Source organism: Tachypleus tridentatus, chromosome 4 (genome assembly GCF_004210375.1).
Source record: "Tachypleus tridentatus isolate NWPU-2018 chromosome 4, ASM421037v1, whole genome shotgun sequence".
Taxonomy (NCBI): Eukaryota; Metazoa; Arthropoda; class Merostomata; order Xiphosura; family Limulidae; genus Tachypleus; species Tachypleus tridentatus.
This window is the reverse complement of record NC_134828.1, coordinates 40,371,672-40,394,902: the sequence shown is the minus strand read 5'-3', so window position 1 is coordinate 40,394,902 and position 23,231 is coordinate 40,371,672. Positions and strand designations below refer to the sequence as shown.

The 23,231-nt window shown below is 30.0% G+C and overlaps 1 protein-coding gene across 3 annotated transcripts in view; it reads right to left on the bottom strand.

Annotated features, from left to right (window-relative positions):
* The window catches only part of Sos (Son of sevenless guanine nucleotide exchange factor), a 109,486-nt gene that overhangs the window by 61,645 nt on the left and 24,610 nt on the right, over positions 1–23,231 (bottom strand). For all 3 annotated transcript variants that reach the window (XM_076497905.1, XM_076497904.1, XM_076497906.1), the window contains exons 2-7: positions 21,961–22,310; positions 13,320–13,580; positions 10,555–10,638; positions 6,590–6,670; positions 5,157–5,351; positions 1,766–1,906 (exon numbers count right to left, since the gene is read on the bottom strand). In XM_076497905.1, coding sequence (XP_076354020.1) covers positions 1,766–1,906; positions 5,157–5,351; positions 6,590–6,670; positions 10,555–10,638; positions 13,320–13,580; positions 21,961–22,062 — 864 coding nt within the window. In that variant the 5' untranslated portion in view covers positions 22,063–22,310. The remainder of the gene's footprint in view (positions 1–1,765; positions 1,907–5,156; positions 5,352–6,589; positions 6,671–10,554; positions 10,639–13,319; positions 13,581–21,960; positions 22,311–23,231) is intronic.

The following is a 23,231-nucleotide window of genomic DNA, read 5'->3' as shown; positions in this document are numbered from 1 at the left end:
TCATTAAAACCTTTCTGTTCATGTTATACCAATTAGTATAGCATAAACTCATAGCTAATAATATATGTTTTACATTCATAATTCTATAAGGAAACACTCAAAAAAGATACTGAATTTTCCCTAGTGTGATAAATGTTATTTTTTCTATAAGAATTCTTTTCTAATTTATTTATCACCTCTCCAAGAAGTAAAAATGTATTGTAAATTATTTATTATAATATTTTCATTGCTCAGATAAAGCATAATTGTCATAGGTTCCAATTTTATTTATTCTGTTTGGTTATAAAGCAATCAAATAGAAAATCAGGCCCTTCTTGCCACACCCACTTGTCATGTCCTCTCTTTCAGGATTTGTCCTCTCTTCTGTTTAACCTTTCCATGAGAGGCTCAGTATAATATACACAAATTCATCTACACATTTGCATATATTACTATTTGCACTATAACTTTAGATACAGCATCTGTATCTTCAAAAAATTTGGTAGAATTTTAGTACAGATTAGAAGTATTTTATACACAATAAATCAGATTTTTTTAATGAAATATTTTTCAAAGAAAAATTGTGATAGTTATGGGACATTCTGCACTTTTTGCATGCTATTACTCTATTTTCTTGTGCATTATTATACTAAATAAAAATTTAGTGCACTACTACAATAAGTATAAAATAGTAGGGTTAAGTGTTATTGACCACTTGATAGCAAATAAAAAGAAGGCCTAAGTAAATATTTTATCTCTTGTTGTTTGTTTGGATACTTTATAAAGAATAATTTGGTAATGTAATGTGAACTGCATATTCCCCAAGTGGGTTACAACTTATAATGACGTGAATAGTAGTTAGACATGTTTCAAAAGACAATAAAACAATAAAATTTAAGTATAAATAGATGTATACTGTTATGAATTTAAAGGTATTTATGATAAAGATATGAGCTCTATGTTACAATCTGAAGTCCCTCTAGAAAGAAATAAGGGTAATTTAGATTTAGTTCATGTTGTGTTTTTTATAATTAGAAGGTTATTCTAATTGGCCAACCTTTATTAAGTTTGAATGGAGAAAGTAACTAACAAAATATACAATTTTACTGAAGAAAATTTCAAATGTGTTTAAGAGATTACATAACTGACATCTGAGAGTTTGAGGATGAATAAAAATATTTTTAATCTCAACACAAAAATCATTTTGCATTTGGACAGGTAAAAAAACAACAAAAATGTTCAGTACAACATGGACAAATCTTTACTGAAAAATACTTCAGTGAAAACTCATTTTCTTTAAAATGACTTGTAATAGTTACTAAAAGTCTTCCAAATTTTAAGAAGATACATGTACCATTTTAAAGGTTATAATATTAAAACTCTATACAAATAAAAATGGTCACATGGTCAATCCTTAGCAAATTGCAATACTTTGTCTTCTATATGAAATAATGTAATTTTAATTTTGTCCTAAGTTAAGTACTTTTGTTGTTTTTATTAACACAAAAACTACACAATGGATAATTTGTGCTATGTCTACTGTGAGGAATCAAACCCCAATTATAAGAGTTGCAAGATTAAATTTACTATTGACACATTTGAAGTGAGTAAACTGTAATTTTGCAATGAAAGTGAACACAAAAATGAAAGATTAATTATTTAACAGTAATAAAAATATATGTCTGAACTTCTAAAACAGTAAGATCGAAATATAAGTTTATGCATAGAGGGGAATAAAGTTTCATAAATAATTTATCTTAATTCTTCAAACATTAACTTCACTGACCTCTGCCATTTCTTCAAAGCATGAACCAATAGCAGGACTCCTCCTTTCATCTGACATCTCCACAGCATCTTCAAATAACCCAAGTAAATTGACAGAGACATCATAAATCTCAGTGATGTTGCTGAAAATAGTGTCCAGATCCTGAAACACAAGAGTTGGTATAAAGAATATCAATTTGATAAATGTCTTTTTGAAGCAACAAATAATTTGAATCTACTCTCATTTTCCATTTTTGGACCTCACCCATATATCTATAGAGCTTAATTTGCAGGTACAAAACAGACTGGTTATGTGCTTTGTCAAGTTATTGCATAAGTTTATAAATACAGATACGTATGTAACTTGAAAGACAACAGATGCAAGGATCCATTGGACTTTCATATGAATATGACATGAGCACCTCTCTACTAAAAGCATTATTATAAAAATCCACGTTTTTGAATAACTTTCAAAAACAACCATAATTAGCCTAACATTAATACCACATGTTATGAAATAAATCTGTTACTAAGAACTGTTGCTACAAACCAATAATAACTGACCAAATGAAGAGACAAAAAGACTTGAAAATATTAAACAGAAATAAAATTACATACATACTAACTAATTTCTTCATAAATACAAGATTGTTTATTTTTTTTAATTTTGCACAAAGCTACATGAGGGCTATCTGCACTAGCCATCTCTTATTTTGCAGTGTAAGACCAGAAGGAAGGCAGCTAATCACCACCACCCACCTCCACACTCTTGGGCTACTATTTTACCAACGAATAGTACAATTGACCACCACACTATAGTGCCCCTACAAATGAAAGGGCGAGCATGTTTGATGCAATAGGAATTCGAACCTGCAACCCTCGGATTATGAGCTGAATGCCTTAACCCACCTAGCCATGTTGGGCCTCATAAATATAACTATTTACAATTTACCTTACAATTAACATTATAATCACTATTACACTGCAGTCAACAACCAGTCCCAAAACTATATTGCATCTAAACAAGAAAGCACAGACTTAGTAAGTTGTGTCTTTTGGTTCCTTTAGGTCAAATAGACTTTAAAGGACACTCAAATTTGTTACTAAACATGTCTACCCCATAATATTGAATTATTAAACAACTAAATAATGGTTCATCCAAAACAATAATGAAATATTTCACTTTTTTTATTGTCTAGTACAGATTTAGTGAAAAACAGTGACTTCAGTCAATTTTTTTTATACATTTACATCTCTCAGCATGAGCTTAGTCAATTTGAACCAGTCATGCAACTTCTTTGTACTCAGTCTTTATAGATTTGATACTATTAACTACTGATATAGTGTGTATATCTTAAAAAATTTAGCAGTCTTTCACATACAAAAAATCAGATTTTTTGTAAAGTATTTTAAATAAACTAAAAAAAGATTTGTCCATGAATATATCAATTATTTGTTTTGAATAGTCTGTGTGTAAAGTGATTTTCCTGTTAAGATTAAAAATACTTTTACTCATCTCAAACTTTCTGTAATTTCCAAAACTGCTTAAATACATTTCAAATGTTTGTTTTCAGTAAAACTATTTTATCTATTATTTTCTCTTCACAACTCTTTTACATAGTTGGTTAGTCAGAATGACCATGTAATGACCAACAACAACAAAACAATAAAATAAATTTAAATCACCTTTTTCTCTTTCTGGAATGATTCCAGATTGTAACATACAACTACATTCATCTTAGGTAGCTTTAAATGTGTAACAGTATACATCTGTTTATAATTAAATTATATTATTGTATTGCCTTTTGAAACATTATTCATGCCATTATAAGTTATAAATAACTGCGTAATGTGGAGCTCATATTACACTATAGAATTACATTAACAAGCTGCTTGCATGGATGCCTCATGAGACATTTTCTTGCATTATTCATTTCACCTAACCTAAAGAGATCCATATTCTCACATTTTAGTTTCTTTTATAATAATAAATAAAGAATAAACATTCTTTTTTTATATTAATGGTAGTAATGCACTAATTTTTTATTTAATTACATAATGCACCAAAGAACATAGAAAATTAACCTACAAAAATTATATAATCTTCTCTAACTATTACAATTTTTCTGGCTTTCTAACTATCCAACAAGTACAGTTACAAAATCAGCTAAGAAAGTCATTATCTTTCTTGTGAGAACATGCTTATACCAACAGTGAAATTAACAAGTCTCTATTCAGAAAACAAAGTCATATAACACACCAATGGGTGGATGAAAACCCTGGCTTTCTATTTGTGAAAAATAATATAAAAAGAACTATTAAGAAAGCTGAAAGAGAGGATGTGAAAGGTGGATATGACAAGAGAGGTTTGATTTTTTTATTCAATGACTCTGTAACCAAATAGAATTGATTGTTTTGTTTGTTTTTGAATTTTGCACAAAGCTACTCGAGGGATTTCTGTGCTAGCCAACCCTAATTTAGCAGTGTAAGACTAGAGGAAAGGCAACTAGTCATCACCACCCACCACCAACTCTTGGGCTACTCTTTTACCAATAAATAGTGGGATTGACCATAACATTATAATGCCCCACGGCTGAAAGGGCAAGCATGTTTAGCGCGATGGGGATGCAAACCTGTGACCCTCAGATTACGAGTCACACGCCTTGACACACTTGGCCATGCCAAGCCGAAAACAGAATTGAAAGCTAAACACATTTATAGTTTGACCTATAAGAGTTTCATAGTGAGTAATTTTTGTTGAATTTTGTACTAATTGAAGGGGTAATGGATAAAATAGAGAAGAGGAGATACGTAAAGAAAAACGTGTTACACTAAAAGAAATTAAGGATTTTTAAAATATTGCCTTATAATATTAAGAACTTAAAACTTGTATACTACTAAAAATGTGGATTATTAGCTAAGATTTTATGCTATACTAATTGGTACAACTTAAGAAACAACAACAATTCTGAATGTACATCACACTTGTGAAATGTGCAGTAAATGTTGCCTGTTGCAACAGAATTAATCACCACACCTTATCCTTATTACACTATGTTTGCCAACTCATTCCTCTGTGAACCAGTGAAAGACCATAATCCTACAAATTAACAAATTTTCCAGAACCATGTGTACTTTATGCCATGATGTCATTTTTGAAGTGAATGGTGGCTTAACCTGAATTAAGTAGGGGTTCTACTAAGTAACCAATCAGTACAATGATAATGCAAGTAAGTGAAAGTGGCAAATTTTTACTCCAATTCTTTATTACATTCACCTGTAAATAAAGTTTCAGATGCTTCTGTTCACAATTTTACAAATAAAGCAAAGCAACTATAGATGTAATTATAGGAACATAAGCCACCTTTTAAAAGAAGAGTATATTTTATATTAAAAATAAATACTACCATTACTTTTTTTGTAGGGACAATAGGAGTCAGAGAATCTCTAAAAACTTTGATGATCATGCTTAGGTCACGGATGTATTGTTTTTCCTCGTGAATCAAGTCTTTGATCACTTCATCATGTGTTAATGATGTTCTTCTACTAGGCTCCTCTTCCATGCTTAAGGAAACATCTTCATCTTTATAAAACATGTCCATCAACACCTGAAACATCATTTTATGTAGAGTTATTCCCCATGCTTAGTGTAACATACTATTTTTGAGACAAGCCAACAATAAAATCAAATATATATTAATCACTTTCTACCTCACTTTCCACAAGAAGCATCATCACTTTCACCATCTCCTGGTTGCATTTTTGTCATTCCTGATAATCACTTTCAATGACAACTACTCTAAAATCTGCAATCAGCTGGTGTGGATTATAATTCAACACTTAGGATTTGCAATCACCATGACTGCTATCTAATACTAAAAATTGAACCTGATGCTTTTAAAGTATGACTCAAAGAGAGATGATGTTGGAGACTAGCTTATATGATGATTTGCTGTAGTTATTGACTATTCAACTGCATTAGTTTCAAATGTGAAGATTTAACCTGGAGCTGAAGATTCTTATGAAGAACTGTTTGAGAAAATAGTGAGAATTTATAGTTTCTGTGTTACTAAATTCTACATGCATAATGCATAACAATTGGTATATATCACCATGGACTAAGCAGCCTTTTCAAGTCAAACACATACATTTAAAACATCACTTTAAATAAACCTTCAAATCTTTTAAAAGAATAACATCATTAATATGTATAATAAAATGTAATATTATGTGTGCTGTTTTTTGTTGTTTTTTTAATTCCTTCACTTGTTACATAATACAGTGGTTGGTTTTATAAAAACACCAATTGTATAATGTACAAAGCAATGAGTAACTACATGTTGCAGTCATTTAATGTTTATATATTATTGACTGGTAATTCCTTTTTCACCCTGTACTTAAGCTTCTTAAAGGAACACCAGATATCAGTTAAAAATTAACTTCAAGAAGTAATGATGATATCACTTACACTAGAATTATGATTTTTTGAGCTTAAGAAAAATAAGGAAATAACTTAAAAAGTATCATACACAATACATAATGATCCATTTAGTAATACTCCTGAGGTTTAACTGTAATAATTGCAGAAGTTTTTGCTTTAGGCTGGCAGAACCATAATAAAAATAAAGAGAACAGATAGGCAATCCCTATTATGATCCACTATCTTGGTTCATTATTTAGACAGACATCACAAACAGCAAGTTTTATTCAACTATTTCACTACTTATCAGTATTATTTTAAAAGTTAAAAAAATCAAAACAATTCTATTAAATACGTTAATCTCATATCTTATCTGTTAAAATATGTCACCTCATACCTTATCTCTTAAATAATTTCATCTCATACCTTATCTGCACACATTGCAACTTTCACATCTTGACAGGTAATTTCTGAGTGACGAATGTTTTTCACATAGTTTCCTGCCAACTGAAAAACAAATATGAATAAATTGCATAAAAACAAAGATTCGTATGTTAATTTACTAAAGAAAGTAAACTATTATAATGTCTTCACTTTTACTGTACTAATTTTGTTACTAAATTTAAAATTGAGATTATTTATTATAACTTTGTTAACCTAAAAACAATTATATAATTATCAACATAAATAACAAACTATGTTGAATTGACTTGGTTAAGTTGCATCTTTGATTACAAATGAGGAGACTCATTGAGTTTATTTATAATTTTTGAATAACAGCTTGAAAGAACAACCACATCAATCACAAATATACTCGATCTATTCAGTTTCCTTAATATCTTTTTGTTTTCAACATGTGTTTATAACCTTCTCATGGTAAACTGACAAACCACTTCATAAATCTTTAGTGGTGATGTCTCCATGTCCAAAAATAATTTTGCACATCCTGGCTTAAAAATATGATATATGAAGGAGGGTACGCAGCTGTTTTTTGATATATAAAACACATTTAACCAATGAAATCAAAACTACAGTGAATGGATATTTAGAAAATCCACACACTGGTGGTTTTACAAAGTCCTTTGTGTCAGTATTGTTTTAGGTTATTCTACCTGCAAAGACAACAGAAAAACTATTTTCATTGTTTCAACTACAGCTTCATTGGTACATTTAAAACAAATATTTTGACAAAAATGTCAATGATAATAATATTCATGCTTGGAAAATTGCTAAAATCGCCATCATTGTTTTGGTTTCCAAACTGGCACAGTAATCCCTGATTGATGTTATGTGAATCAAACAAACTGATAAACAAATTTTTTTTAAAAACATATTACAGTTTCTGTAAGAAATAATTCGGTAGACAGTTATACAATTTAGTTACTAATGCTATTGTTTCAATATGATAAACCTAAAAACATTATTCAATAAATAAAGACCTAAGCCCCAAAATATTTTTTACTTTATTTACTCTAATCACTAAATCTAACTAAGCTTAGATATCTTCCTCTGTAGTTTTCAAACAGACATAATTTAACACAAACACTTCAATAAATGCAAATTGTCTGTACAGCAATAATGTTTTTTGGCATAGTGAAAGATAAAAGCTTTACTAGATATTTCAACATACTACTTTCAGAAACACAGAAATGTCAAAAATATAAATAGTAATTTGCTCCCTCAGTAAATCAAAGGCGACAGATTAACGAGCAAAGGATTTAAACAAAAGATTATTTTATTTAAAAATATAACAGTTCTCTTTGAAATTTTTAGTCCTTTCTGGACTCACAAAATAAATACATAGAACCTTTAAACTTCACACATTTTAACAAGATATTTAGTTGATTAAAATCATCATTCAGCAAATTTATATGCAATTTATTTTTAGAACATTTAGGTGCAAATCTTTGGCTTTCATTAACCTGAATTAAAATGATGTAGATTTTACCATTATATTTGATTTGTCCTTTGGAAATCTCATACAGATAAATTTTAATATCTAAAAGGTTAATAATCATTACAAAGCACCTAAATTTTACAATAATATGATACCCTATAACACGTGTTTCAAAGGAGGGACCTTTCTTCTTTAGGGGTAAACAACCTCTGAAAAGGAAAGGTCCAGCTTTCCAACTCACCCTGGTTACAGAGTACTGTCTTTTTTAGTTAAAATGATTTCCTGAGCTTGCATGTTTTCCTAATCTCAATTTTATAATACAAATTAAAAACTACTAGATGCTATAGTTTCAGTTTTATAAGAGTTGACAAATTTTACAAAAATAATGACCAATAGTATTCAATTACTTATAATTTGCTCATCCATGTATATAGAAACCTACAGCCACAATTGTTTCAGTAACCTGAAATTTTTATATTTTAATTGTCCTCTATTGATGAGTGTATTTATCTAAAGTAATAACTGAATCTTAATTTTAAGAATCCAAACATAAGAAAAACTTTTCTGAGTTTCTAATTCAGTTGTAGAATTTAAAGTCAAAATGCATCATTGCCAAATAGTACACTTCATCTTCATTCCTCTAATTCTGATATACTTTCCCATTTTAATTGTAATTGTTGTTTTTTAAATAAATTTTCACCACCTTTTGTTTTATTTAATAGATTCTTATTTATAATTGAAAATGACTAAAGCTAATGTAACATTTTTATGTTCTCAAAGTCTTGTATCAAGCTAGAGAAAGTTAAGGTTTTAATTGTAATGGACATCACAGGGCACTAATGTCAAAAATCAAAAGTTTATAACTCCATGGTCATGCTTTCATTGATTCTATAACCTAAATATATCAGTTCTTTTGAAAGAAATTGATAGGTAGGATGATTTGCTTCCCTTACTTCTACTTGAATATGATTAAAGAATTTAATGGTAAGCTTTTAAAACTGTACAATACTTATACTAGTACACAAAACCATCTGAAAAAGTGAATTTAACTGAAGACTAAAAACAGTTGTTAAACAGGAGTAGCAAGCAATTTAACAAAAAGTACAAAAGCCTATTACACGCGCACACACTTTTGTAACCAGTGGCAACAACACTGAAAGAGAATGACAAAAGCCTCGTGTACTGTAGATTGAAGTGTTAAGCTCTAAGATGGTTAGAGCTGCAGGTGAAAGAAACACCTTTTATGACTGCACTATATACCATAAGTTTACATGTAATATAAATCTGGTAATGAAGTAGAACTTCACCTTAATTCAAAGATCTTTAACTAATTATCATGTATTTTAATGGAAACTTAAAATTTGTGATAAACTACAAAAGCTAATCAAAAATAAAAGAAATTATCTTTTAATACTAATATTCAAAATTTAAACTGTTAAGCCAAATATATCACAGAAATATAAGTGAAATAGCAACAATATTTTAGCAAATAGAAAATAGTTGAACTTCCCTTGTCTTTGATACTGACTATCAAATTATCTTTAATGTTACTATAACCATAGACCACAAATGTGCAATTTAAAAACACCAAGTCCTAGAAAGCATGTGCACTCAACTTGTATATTTCTAGTAGTTTCAAAAATGTTAAGTAAAAATAAACATATGAAAAATGTATACACAGTAAATTATTCATGTACCTGCATATAATACAGCTGGAAATAAACTATATACACCCACACATTTTGCACACATACTTAGATCAAAATTAATGTATGTGGTAGCACATAAGCAATGCATGCAACACTGTACATGGTAAGTTAACGTTCTACAGGCTGTTTCACAAGAACATATTTAGCTGCTATAACAGCAGGGACACTAGTTCAGAGAAATATCTTATTGTACAAATGTTAACAGCCTAAGTCTAGTAATGTTTGTTTTTAATTGAAAATCCAGATGTCTTGTAAATAAAGTTAAATACTAACTCAATGAGGTTAATTCAAATCCACTTTTATATTTACAATTAAATTTTCATTCTATAATACATTGTAGTAAAAGAACAATCATCTTTAGTCTAAGTTACTCGAAACAACTTATTAACTCCTGTAAATTAAGATTTCTCCCAGAGTCAAGCACTCTGCTGTTTCAGGACTATATCATTACACACCAATGTATTCTCATCCCTCTAATTAACGATCAGAAGTATGAGCTACACAATGTTCTGTGTATAATGGGACAATTCTTATACATGTAATGCACTTCACCTACATTGGAAATTGCAGTCTATTACCTTTTGAACAGCTATATTATTCTATGGAGTTGATTATTTTCTTTTCATAGCTTGACGAAAAGCATAAAAAATACCAATATTTGTAAATAATGTACACATTAAGTTAAATCTAAGTACCTGAAAGTTCAGATTCATAAATAAATTATAACAGTTACCAAATAATAATAATCTCAATTCATAATCTAATATCTAACTCATACAACTTACCTTAAGTATGTCTGCAGATATGTATTCCAAAACAGCAACAATGTACTGTGTCATCTGCATGTCTATTTTGTAGCCTAAGACCTCCTGCAATATAAATATACAGTTTTAATGTGCGACTAATTAGAGTGTACAAACATATTTGCTTGTTTCCACTTGTCTTGTAGTTGAATATCCCTAAAGAAAACAAACATACTTAAACTTTCATGATGAGCTCAGTATAATATACACAAATTTGCCTATACATTAACACACATTAAGTATTTGCAATGTAACTTTTGATATGGCATGTGTACCTTCACAAAAATCAGATTTTTAATGAAATAATTTTATTAAACATTTGTTTGTAAAACTATCAAGTTGGTTTTGTTACTAGTCTGATTGCAAAGTGATTTCATGTTATGATTACAAATAAATTTTCTTTGTCTCCAAAACCTCAAATATTACTTGGATTATCTCTAAAGTCTCCTCAACACATTTCAAATGTTTGTTTTCAGTGAGACTTTATATTCTATGTTATTTTATATACTCTAACTATGAGGGGTCTGTTACTCGACCAACCTTGTAACTATCGTAAAAAAAGTAGGAAATAAATATAACATACTTTTCTTGATCCTAGAACGACTACGTATTATAGCATGAAAATACAAATTTTTAGTCCAAGTAGTTTAAGTTTCATAATGCTATATACTTATATATATATTTATTATTTTTTTATTATACTGGCTTCCCAGTCACATCTATCTAACTTTACACAACTTGCATTTATGCAGTGCACTTGCACTCATGTTACATATCCAGTAATAGAAAATTGACCTATAGTCTTCCCTGTCTTGGCTGTGTTTAAGTGGACTAGTATTTTGTAATATACAGTCACATTTCAATTATAATATTTTATATATGTATATAGATAATTACTATTTAAAAACAAATTATTACACTTATTCTTCTTAAAATATAGGACAAAGAAGTAAAGAAAACAATTACATCTTATACAAGGAAGACCAAAGTAAAAATGTCTGCTCATGCTGTATCATATCTGTAAAAGTTCAAGACTATTGGAAAATAAAAAACTTGTATATTAAAGCCAATCACATTCTTTCCACAACTGAGCTGAAATATAATTACCTTCCACTCTACTTTGCAACAAAGTACTAACACTAATTAATTCTAATACAATAAAAAATATACAACCCTTAAGTCAATACAATATCTCCAGAATGATACACTGCTTATTCATAATATCAGATTGCACAATGAAAATTTACCTTGGTTTGAAAAAACATTTACCACTTGTTATAACAAAATAAATTACAATTAAGCCTTCACACAAGATTGCATGGTTACATTAAGTGTTTTTAAACATAAATACTGAAAGACCATTTTAAAACAAATATAAATCAATAATGTTATACTATTTTTTAGATATTCTGCTGTCATGAGATATCATCTTGAAGTAACTCATTTATATACAGATGGTAAAATGCTCTTTGTGAGAATGACTTACAAATGCTAGTAAAGTCATATATCATTACTGCTGCAAGGGAAACATTTAGAACTTTTATATTGGTTCACAGCAAAATCCTGCCCATTTGAAATTAGAATGATGCCATTCTAGTTTATGGCAAAAGAAATATTAAAAGTATTTTTGAATACTACATGTGATTTGTTCTAAAGTCTTCAAACAAACTAATTTTTTTATTCTTCTTTGTAGAAGCTACATCTAAGCATTATCTGGAAAAACCATAATTCTCCCAACACTTTTTTTACTTTATACTGAAATAAATACTTTACTACCTGTTATATCCAATGGTATGTAAATTTTGCCTTTTAACTTTTTCTAAAACCATTCTTAACTGTTTGTTGTTCTGATCCTTTCATAACCTTATAGCAACAGAAGTACACAATAAAAAATTATCAGATAGAAAAGTCATTACAGAAACAAGACTTGGTTGACTTGCATTCTCAAGAAATAAAACATTCTTTAGGGTGGCAGAAAAAGTCTACAAAAAAATCTACAAATGGGCTGTTTACAGACAAGGCTCCTCAGAACTGCATAAAAATGCAAGTTTGAACACTTAAAAAAAAATATATATATATAAATATAGTCATACACTGACAAGCAATTTCGTTGCATATATGGTTTAAAAACCAAGCTCAGAAAGCTAAAGTCATCCAGATCTAATTGATAAATTTAGAGTTAACCAAAAGTCTAACGGCATAACTTAAGGATCATACATTTACCAGTTTACAACCTAACAAACCAATGAAGTAAAGACTGGCTATGCTCATGCTCAGACTTTTCATGTATCTCAGCAATAAATGAGATTATCAATGTAACTTTGTGCTACTGGGCTGATAAATATCAGTGCATTCTTATCTCTTTCCTACTTATAATACTTGTATTGACTTTGACAATTAACTGAGGAAAATAAAACTTTACTACAAGGTGAGAGCAAATAAGACACATTAATCACAGTTATATAATGACAGACAATTAACTGAGGAAAATAAAACTTTACTACAAGGTGAGAGCAAATAAGACACATTAATCACAGTTATATAATGAAAGTCAAACTAAGATAACAGTTCATTCAAATGAAACAAATTTCCACAGACTTGTCCTAGTACCCAATGCTATAAATAGATATAAAATAACAGATATTTTGGTTAATTACTGTCTAAATTTTGAAAAAAAAACTATATATAAGCCTAGTAACTCAACTTGAACAACAACATTCTCTTGAATACTTGAAATGTTAACTTACTTTTTGCAGTAACGGATGAATTCTTTCAACAGGCAACACAAGAGGAGACTTCTTTTTGCCTTTTTCTATGGCACTCTGAGCATCTGCAATTGCCCATTTGTCAATGGGGTGAGGAAATGTTTTCTGCACTCTTTCTTCCACATCCTGTATTGTATGGGGTTGAGCTGCAGAAAGCATGCCCAGTAAGCGAAATATAAGAGATTCAACATACTTAAGAGCACCATCCTTAGCAGTCAAAGTTGGATGGACTTGAAACTGAACCTAAAGAAAGAGAGAAATTTCCAAATTTTATTCATAACATTTACAAAGGGTATCATTTCATAATTAACTAAAATGACTGTGCAAAACTATTTTCTGTACATAGTGCAACTTCACTACTGAAGAGAAAGAAAATATTGTTACACAATATTTAATCAGTATATAGATTATGTATGCTTTAGGCTCCAACAATTTGAGTACAAAGGATTTCTTCTGCATAAAATGATAAAGCTCTTATATCATCATATTTATTTTTATAGAATTTAATAAAAACATAAGATGGCAGGATATTATGAAGACCAGTTGCAAAAAAAGCATGAACTATCAATCAGTGTAACTTCCCTCTGGCAAAATCACATCTTTTATCTTTTAGCCTATGGCTGACATTGCTTACAAAATAATATATTGTAATGCTATTTACAATGCATTACAATATTTACAAACACACCTTAGAATGAAATTTTAGCTAATAAATTATTTTGATAAGAGATATCTATGTAATTTGATTAATTGTTGATCAACTGTTTCGTGTTACAATAAATATTCAATTAAAAATGTTAAAAGAGCTATCTGAAGATGCCCCTTATCAGATCATTGCTTTAATTAGAAAAACATAATGGTTCTATGCTACTCAAGTGCAAATTTCTTAAGCATCATCATGAAAAAGACTGACAAAGAGCATTACTATTTTACTATTTTGTAATTGGAAGTGTGAAGTAAAAAACAAATCATACAGTGGTGTTAAACTGGAATCTGACATGATAGCTTTCACTGCAAACATGTAAGAGTCAGAAAAATAATGAAGGGTTTCTGTTAAAAACTGAACTAAATATGATCTGATTTTAAAAATAGAAGTAGAGCCACAAAAAAATTAACTAATGTTCCTTCTGAAACTAGTGATGAAAATACTGTTATTTAGAATAACTCTGAGAAATGATAACATAAAATGTCATACAAAGAACAAACAGCAGTTAGCAAACAATTATCTTTTTCAAGAAACTTGCACATTTGATAATAAATCAATAATTAGATAATGTATTCCACATGTGTATTTCCCAAACAACTGAACTTAAAATATTATAATATTTTAACAAAATATTCATAAGGATAATTCAGTATTCTGGTTTGTAAAAAAAATATTAAAAATAGTATCATCTATGTTTTAGTATTTGTGGCAAACTTATTCTTTCTTTAAGGGAGCTCTAAAATAAATTGCATGTGTATAATATAGACAAAACAAAATACATATTAAAGTAACACCTACTTCAATACTTACTAACTTGTACAAAATAAGGGTAATAACTGCTGTGGTGATTTAGCCCACACTTAATTATGATAAAAATGTTTTACAATTATATAAAATGTTTATTTATAACTGTCCAAGGCCTATTAGAATGATACCCTGTAATGCAAAGAGAAAACAAATCTATTATTGTTAATGCAATAACAAAATAGTACTATTGTTGTGACAATAATTTTCATTTTTTTAGAGCATAATTAAGAACAAAATATGCAACAGATGCTCTCAGTTGTGTAAATTCACACCAAGAAGATAATTGTTGTGTAATTCTATTATTTAATAAAAGCATAATTAACTACTTTTGAATTTTTACTCCATTCACTAAATGGCACCAACATTCAGTCAATCAGCAGTTAATACTTGAGACCATTCTAGTTCATTTTTGAGATCAAATCTATAAACACAAAAATAATTTTGCAGTTCCTAAAGTATGCTATGTGTTTGTGCCTTTAAATATAAAAGGAATGTTGACAGTGCTATATTTTCTGTGGATTTCTTTGCAAGTTAAATATCTCAGCCATCTGAGTACATCCAACTGCCAAAAGGTAAAATTTCAATTTAAAATAAAAACAATTATAAAAATAAATAGTAATAATTCTTTCACTTTTAAAAATATTTTGTATATAAAATTTATTCAATAAAAAAGTGTTTACTTCTTATTATGGATTGAGATTCTAATAAGTTACGAATTTTGATTTAGCATTAAATTTGCTGCACTCTGAAGAAAAATGTTAGCATTCATGAATTCTCCAAATATTTCTGACATAATATGGCATTCATAGCATGCTATGTAAACAAATTAAAGTCTTCAATAAAATTACCCAAATTTGACCATTGTAACTTCAATATAAGGATAGTTTGTTGTTTTTTTTGTTTTTTTGTTAGTTTTAGCCAATCACTATTTCTCAACCTTAGTTGTCATGGTATGATGTAATTGCCAATATCCCAACTTTGAGATGTCATAAGCTAATAATTTAAACAGGTATTGAAAGCTCTTTTCTGTTAATTTCAGCTAACAGTTCAATACAGACTTGTGTAGAGATCATAACAAAATGACAAAAGCTTAGCCAAGTGGTATGTAGCTAGAAGAAAAGACATTTGTTAAAAGCTTCCATCACAATTAGTCCTGATGTTTTTTAAGCTTGTGAATAACTTGCTTTATTTTATACTTCATTTGAAATATGATGTTGCAGTATATTACAAAATGTTTCTAACTGAACAAGATGAGGTAGAGAATTGTTAGGCCTAATTAGATCATTTGGACTCAACTGCATCAAGTTTTTTTTCACTGTTAAGGCTACTATTTGTTAAGAATGTTTACACAAGGCTTTATTGACCTCAATTACTGCTTGAATGAGCAAAGAAAATCACAAACACACACAATATAAAATCAGTTCAAAATGTATTTTACAATGTGTGTGTGTGTGTGTGTAAATATAACCTTCTGGTAAACAATTAAATAAAAGTTAGCTTGCTTTAAATAACATTACTGTCCAGAAAGGATGGCATATCTATGTTGCAGATAAAATTTTCAATTTTACCTTTGAAGAAAAGAAAAAATTCATTGCTCTGCTAGAGACTAAACACCTTAAGCTCATCAACTTCACAACACAGCACCTCAAGCAGTGGAAAATCAATCCTTAAACAGATTTAAATATAGTTTGGTACCTCCAAGGGTACTTCATAGGTAGTATGTTTCCAGTTCAACCACCATTTGATGGAGCTGACATCTCCTCTGAAAGTCCAAGGCCCACATAGTAGCACCTAAAGATGAGCTCTCTCAAGGGCTCTGATGAAAGAAAGGATGCGAGTAGGAAAGTCTATGCTCACAATAAAAGTGTTTGTTTTGAAGCAAATGCAAGCTTCCTTGGTATTTGGGTAAAACTTGCAGACATTTCATCACATAATTGCTAAAGGTAACATGATGGGTTAATTTTGGATCAAAACAACATGACTTTAGCATATTGGTTATCTACCCCAACCACTGTTTAAATTTTCAGTAGTTTGTATTGAAAACATTCTAGGTGAGAAAAAGAAAACAAACATTCAAATGAAAGAATTCAAAATCTACCTGATGAAACCAGGCTTACCCAAAGGGAATAACAAACAAAAATATTCAGCTTAAACAAAAAGTAAACAAAGATACTTCCAACATTCTGGATAAGTTGGCACAAGTAGGAATCTATCCATTATGTCTTAAGAATCAAGCCCTAAGAAGCAAGCAGTATCTTGGATGGTTAGGTCCCACCACAAACTGTAGCAAAACATTGTAAAAGTGGAAAAGATTATATGTAAGCAAATGTCAGAAGAGGAGTACTGTTTGGATTTTTTTTTCTGATTCCTAAACCCTCTGGAATATGTGCAAAGATGTTCAAGGAAAGAAAGGTGTTTGATGCAATTCCTGTTAGAGGCATGGTACAGAAGTCTGTTAACCCTGTGTGTGTGTGATTAGTGGGTTAAAGTGAGAATTTCACAACTTTTACAGGGTGTTACTCAATGTTGTATCATATTTAATGTCAGAGTTATGAACTATTTATTTTACCCTACATTGCTGTTGTACAACAGTTCATGGTAGGGTAAAATGAATCAGTCATAATATATATATAATATATTACAATATTGAAAAAAGAAGCGTAGATATTCATTTCTAAGGTTTTAGAAGTTATCCAAATGCAAAATAAACAATGAACAAGTGTTTTTATTGTTCATATGAACATCACTTTGCACTAACTTGTCAGAGTCAAACTAGCATTGCCAATTCATACACATATCTTGAGTACAGATGGTTTTGTAACAAATATGATTTTTGTATACAATGCAATTTTAAATTTTACTAATAGTTCACCACATTTTATAAATATACATCAGTAAATCCAGAATCAGTCATCATTCTTTCTCCAATATAGTGTTTAGCCATTAAAGTTAACATTTTCCTCACCTGAAAATGTATTTCTGATAGATATTTACCTCTCTGCACTATTCCACGCACATTTGTCTTTGAGTTTAAACATGCAACTCACCTTGAATTATCTTTCACCTAATTCATGTATTCTAACATGAACTGTGCAAACAGAAGATGTAATCAACATAGAGCAATAGCCTTCCATAGATAGGAGGACAATATATCCTCCATGTATAGTAGATACCCAAGAGCACTTGCAGCCAAACTGGACTTAATTCTTGGATGAGGCATCAATAGTGTGTATACCAGTAGTGAGGAGTAAGTGTGGGAAGTTGTGTAGAAAGGTATCTATCTTAAACAGATCTTTAGGTAAAGAAAATGTTAACTTCTGAAACAATCCATTTACCTCCCTCCACATTGTGGTGGATGGACAGATAAAAAAAATTAGATGACCTGCTTTTAGATGTGTCAGAAGGGGAAAGCCTAAAGAATGTATTATACAATACATTAGAAGGTTGTCTGCACTATACTTACAAGGATGCTACTGCTCTACTTTCCACAACATTCTGCTGTCTATTCAGACACTTTCTAGAAAGATTGTATAACCAATGAGGAGCTATCCAACTTAAAAACCCCACTGGCCTTGAACTCTTAGAGAAGAAGTGGCATGGCCAATAAAAAGGCCTTAAAAGAAGATGAAAGTAACAGCCAATCATTCATAATCATGTAACTGAATTCCAAGATTGTGGATGTTATGAGCAAATGCTTTCATGACTCAGCTGAAAACATACGAAGCTGAAGCCATGCAGAAGGAAAGAGCTCAAAACTGGTACATATAGTCCTGATGAACAAATCAAAGAAAACATCATGAGAATAGGCAATAATAATGCTCATAAAGGTGTCCGAGACTTCAATTTTGGTCATCCAAAGTCAAGGGAAAAAAACAACCAATGGAGAGGAACAAATCCCTCCATCATGAACTGAAAAACAACCAGATAGTAGCTGAGACAGCTGATGATGGGACATAATTCAGTTTTTTGCAGTTGGCAAAAAGACAAGAATAAAACCCAAGAGAGGATCAAATGATTCTCTTGTTGGCTCTCATGACCAAAAGATCTAATACTAAGGCCTCGAGATGCAGAAAATACTGAAGTACTGGAGGAGGAGAAAGATGAATGGGAAAGTTGACAGAGAAGGAAGAGACAAGAAGTGAAAATGAAGGCCATGCATAAGAACCTGAATAACTCACTAGTCAGTTGTAAAAGAAGTCCAAAGGTCTGCAAATTGGAACACATGTAATCCCATGTGACCCAAGCTGACTGGATATAAAGGCACAGAGTCACTAACAGAATGTGCAATGCCAAATCCCAAGGGAGTAAGATGGTGAGTTGATTCAAGAAATGGGCAAAAAAAAAAAAGAGACATGTGAAAGGTTCATAAAATTGAGGAACAGGAATGGACTAGCAAGAATATAAGAATGGAGAAACCAAGGAAGTAAGGGAGAGCTGGTGTCAGTCAGCCTCTGTTGGAGTCTCCACGGTATTAGAAACACCTGTAAAGGTTTCAAAGCAAAAGAAAGAAGTCAGGTGTAAGTTACAAAGATAAGAATAAAGAAAACAGTTAATTCAGTTATGTAAAACATGTGTGAACCCCAAATGATAAAGAATACCTCACCAACAAAGGATTCCATTTGACATGAAAAATCACAAAAAAGATACAAACAAAATCTTTGAGCTGAAGAGATAACAATGTGTTGCATATAAAAGTTTAAGGATACATCTGGATTTGTTGAAAAGCAGGTTTGCTAAATATCCTCTAAAGGGTACTCTGACATGGATGTCATAAAGTTACAAAATGGCAAATTTAGAAAAAAAATTAACCCAAAGTTCAATTTAAGGTGCCAAAGAACATCTTCACAAACAAAATGGAACAATTGTTCAAACCTATTTCTTAAAGGAACTGGAGAAATATCTGGTAAACATGACTTCAGTTTATGTTTAAAAATGATATGAAAAAAAGATAACAGACAAATAAATTACTAAGGAATCAGAGCCATGAAATGTAATGTGAAACCAATTTCCATTTAGGAAAATATCTAAAATCTAAGAGTCACTAAAGACAAACAACTCCAAACAGATCTTTATATGATGGAGACAAAAGGGATTAATGGCTTCCAAGGTATCTGAAAATGGCAGATAAGACAGCTCTGTAATAAGCTATGGAAGCTGCTTATAACCCATTAAGAAGATGAGGAGAAGATATACCATGTCTCCTACTCTGGAACGTACTCACCAAACTGATAAACAGCAAGAGAGATGCATCTGCAAGAATAGCCTAATGTTAAAGTCATCCATGAAGATCTAGCTTTCTGACAAACAAAGGCTCAAATAACTGCAAGCTGTAAAGTAATAGGCATCAAATATCAATACTAAGATAACTGTCCATGTTAAAAGAAAAATCAATGTTGCAGTAGTGAAGAAGACCAGCTAAAGCTTTAATTAAAAAGACACACAGATAAAACATTGGAAGACTGTGATAAAATATTTACTCTGTTCCTTTCTGAAAGAGAAATGAAGACTTCTTGATCCAGAAATTGTAAATCAGTAAGATCAAATTGAAAAAAAAATGTCATAAAAAAAAGTGAAAGTAAAAAATAAACCAATGAACCTGTAAAACACAAGGGTTTCAAGATTATATGTCCCAAAGATAAAAAAAACAAGAGGCCACCCCAAACACCCAAAAACCAAGAGCCAATATCAGTGATACCCACAGTTATTGATAACTGCATAGTAGATATTTTAACATAATTAAAAGAATCAAAACACAAATAATTTATAACTATGAAGAAGAAGAAAGTTTCAAAAGAAGACATAATAGCATGAAGGGCAAAAATAAAAAACCATGTGGATTTCACTCATGGAAACAATCTGAGGGTCAAGAATTTAAGAAGTACCATCAGCAGTAAAAGATGACTCTCATCATCACAAGGGTGACAATTCTGTTATATGATAAAAAAAAAAAGAGAGAAAGACTACCTTTCCAATGAAAACAAATATACAAAGGTTACTAATGTTTGCTAGTTTCTAAAAGCATCAACAATATCTCAAATACAAGATGATGAAAAAAGTAAAGATTCAAGTTCAGGACCATCTCATAAAACTAGCACCCTTCAAGATTTAAACTACAACATACTGAGAGAATATGACCAACAGGATCTTATTCAAATTAGGAACAAGAGAAGAGGAAAATATACCTTAAAGGAAAATGTCTATCTTGTTCAAAATCATGAAAAACTTCAGGTGTTCTACAACTTGACCATAAAACCTGAGTAAGATCTCCAAATAAATTGTAAAAAATTCTCATTATTGGAGGTATATGCATCAAAATTAAACACTGAATTCCAAATTTATTACAGAAAAGTTAACAGCATGACTTGCAATAACAAATTTGGATTATAATGGGGAAGCAGAAGCTATATGCATCATTCTGACAAAAGCATAAGTAACTTGGAGGAGGAGGAGGGGGGAGAATAGTTAGTTAAAAGTACACAAATGCTCTGCACTTTGTCCAGGACTTTCAAAACTTTAGTCACATGCTTATTGAAAACATGAGTAACTCAGCAACAAAGGATTTTCATATTTCATAGAAAAATCTGCCTTCACAAATTTTTCAAATGTAACTGTTTGAAACTTCATTACATCCCACGGAGAAATGTTCTGAAACTATTAATGAATAATATAAATCACAACAAATAATAATAGTTTCTCTAGAGATAAGTCACACATTTATTCCTAAAGTCCTAGTATAATGAGTAGAAACAAAATCCCTACTGTACAGACTGCTTTAGTTTTTTATTAATTAGATAATTTAATCATAGTATTAATTGATATCAAAATATGCCTGTTATGATATTCTACAACATTTTAAGCCCTAATTGAGAAAACTTGCTTCTTGAAGTTCAATGTACTTACAAAAGTATCACACAGTCATTAATATTTTAAAATTTGTAAATACTTGTAAGGATTGGTTAAATATATAGCTTAGCCAGTTTTACTTGAAACATATAAGAAAGAAAAATACTTCACATTTATATATTTTATGGACTTTCTCACACAAACAATTATTTATTGTTAGAATGCATTGCAAGAGGAGTTAAATGAGATAAGACTGTATATACTAACCTTCTGCAAGGCACTTGTAAGTAATCCTTTCCATTTCAATGCACTTTCTTCATTTTCAAAATCATAAATGGGTTCTGAATCTCGACTGGCTGCAGCAAACATTCTTCAAAGTGGATTGAAAAAAAGACTGTTCTAACAACACTCTTTATGGATCTGCCATTATTTCAAGAGTATTGGGATCATTCAGTAAAGTAACCTTTTGTTTTGGCTTTATTGTAATTATAAAAGGTAAAAACTCCACTCAATAAGATCTCACTTTCTTGAATAGGAAACAAAACTAACAGTCTGTTTTTATTTTATCCCAAGTACCTCCATGTATAATTCTTAGATGAAGGTATAAATGACGGTACCTGAAAACAAACATAAAAAGATTTGTTTAGATAAATAGAACATATTTCAAAACAAACCTATGCTGTGAATTACCAAATATAAAATGTTTTATGAGTACCTCACACAGATGTTTTTTTCAAATTAATACAGTTGTTAATTCACAATGTAATTATACAACATAATTAAATGAAAAATATACATACCTAGTAGAAGTTAAAAATACACTTTAAAATTATGTATAACTTCTGTCTATCAAGACTTGCTACATATTATTTCTTACTAAACAAAAAATAGTTCAGGTATATGTAATTTATGCAATTAACATCTGGCACGTATTTCAAGAAGAATTCAAATTTTTGTTTTCTAAAAAAGAAATACACTAATATATGAACAAAAAACAATTAATTTCACACAATTAAATACAATTTTTTTCCATTGTAAACAACAAACTATAGCATGAAAACTTTTGTACATGATCATTAAAAATAATGTTCAAGTTTTTGTTGTCTGAGACATACTGATCATAATTGATATTGTTAATTTTAACACTTGTTAAGATCACATAATGATCATTATTGGAAATTAATCTTCCTCAAGTTTAGAGTTGTTTTTATTTACTAGTACCATTTAAAGATGTTAGTTCACTGGTGTTCCTCTTTTCAAACTTCTCACTGAATGTTTAATAGATCAACTCCAAAAATATTGCTAGTAATATATAATTTCAGTGTTACACCATTAATGCTACAATGCTATCTCCAGTTTAGTTAGTGCTCACAGTGACAAACCTCATGCTCATTCACAACCCATGCTGCTGTTTTTTATGTTGCCAGTGTTCATATCCTCATCACAGAAAAGGTAAGGATTAAAGGTCACAAATAACAAGTTTAACTCTCCAGTCCAGTTTTTTTATATACAATGTTTTACAGGTCAAATCCTTTCTT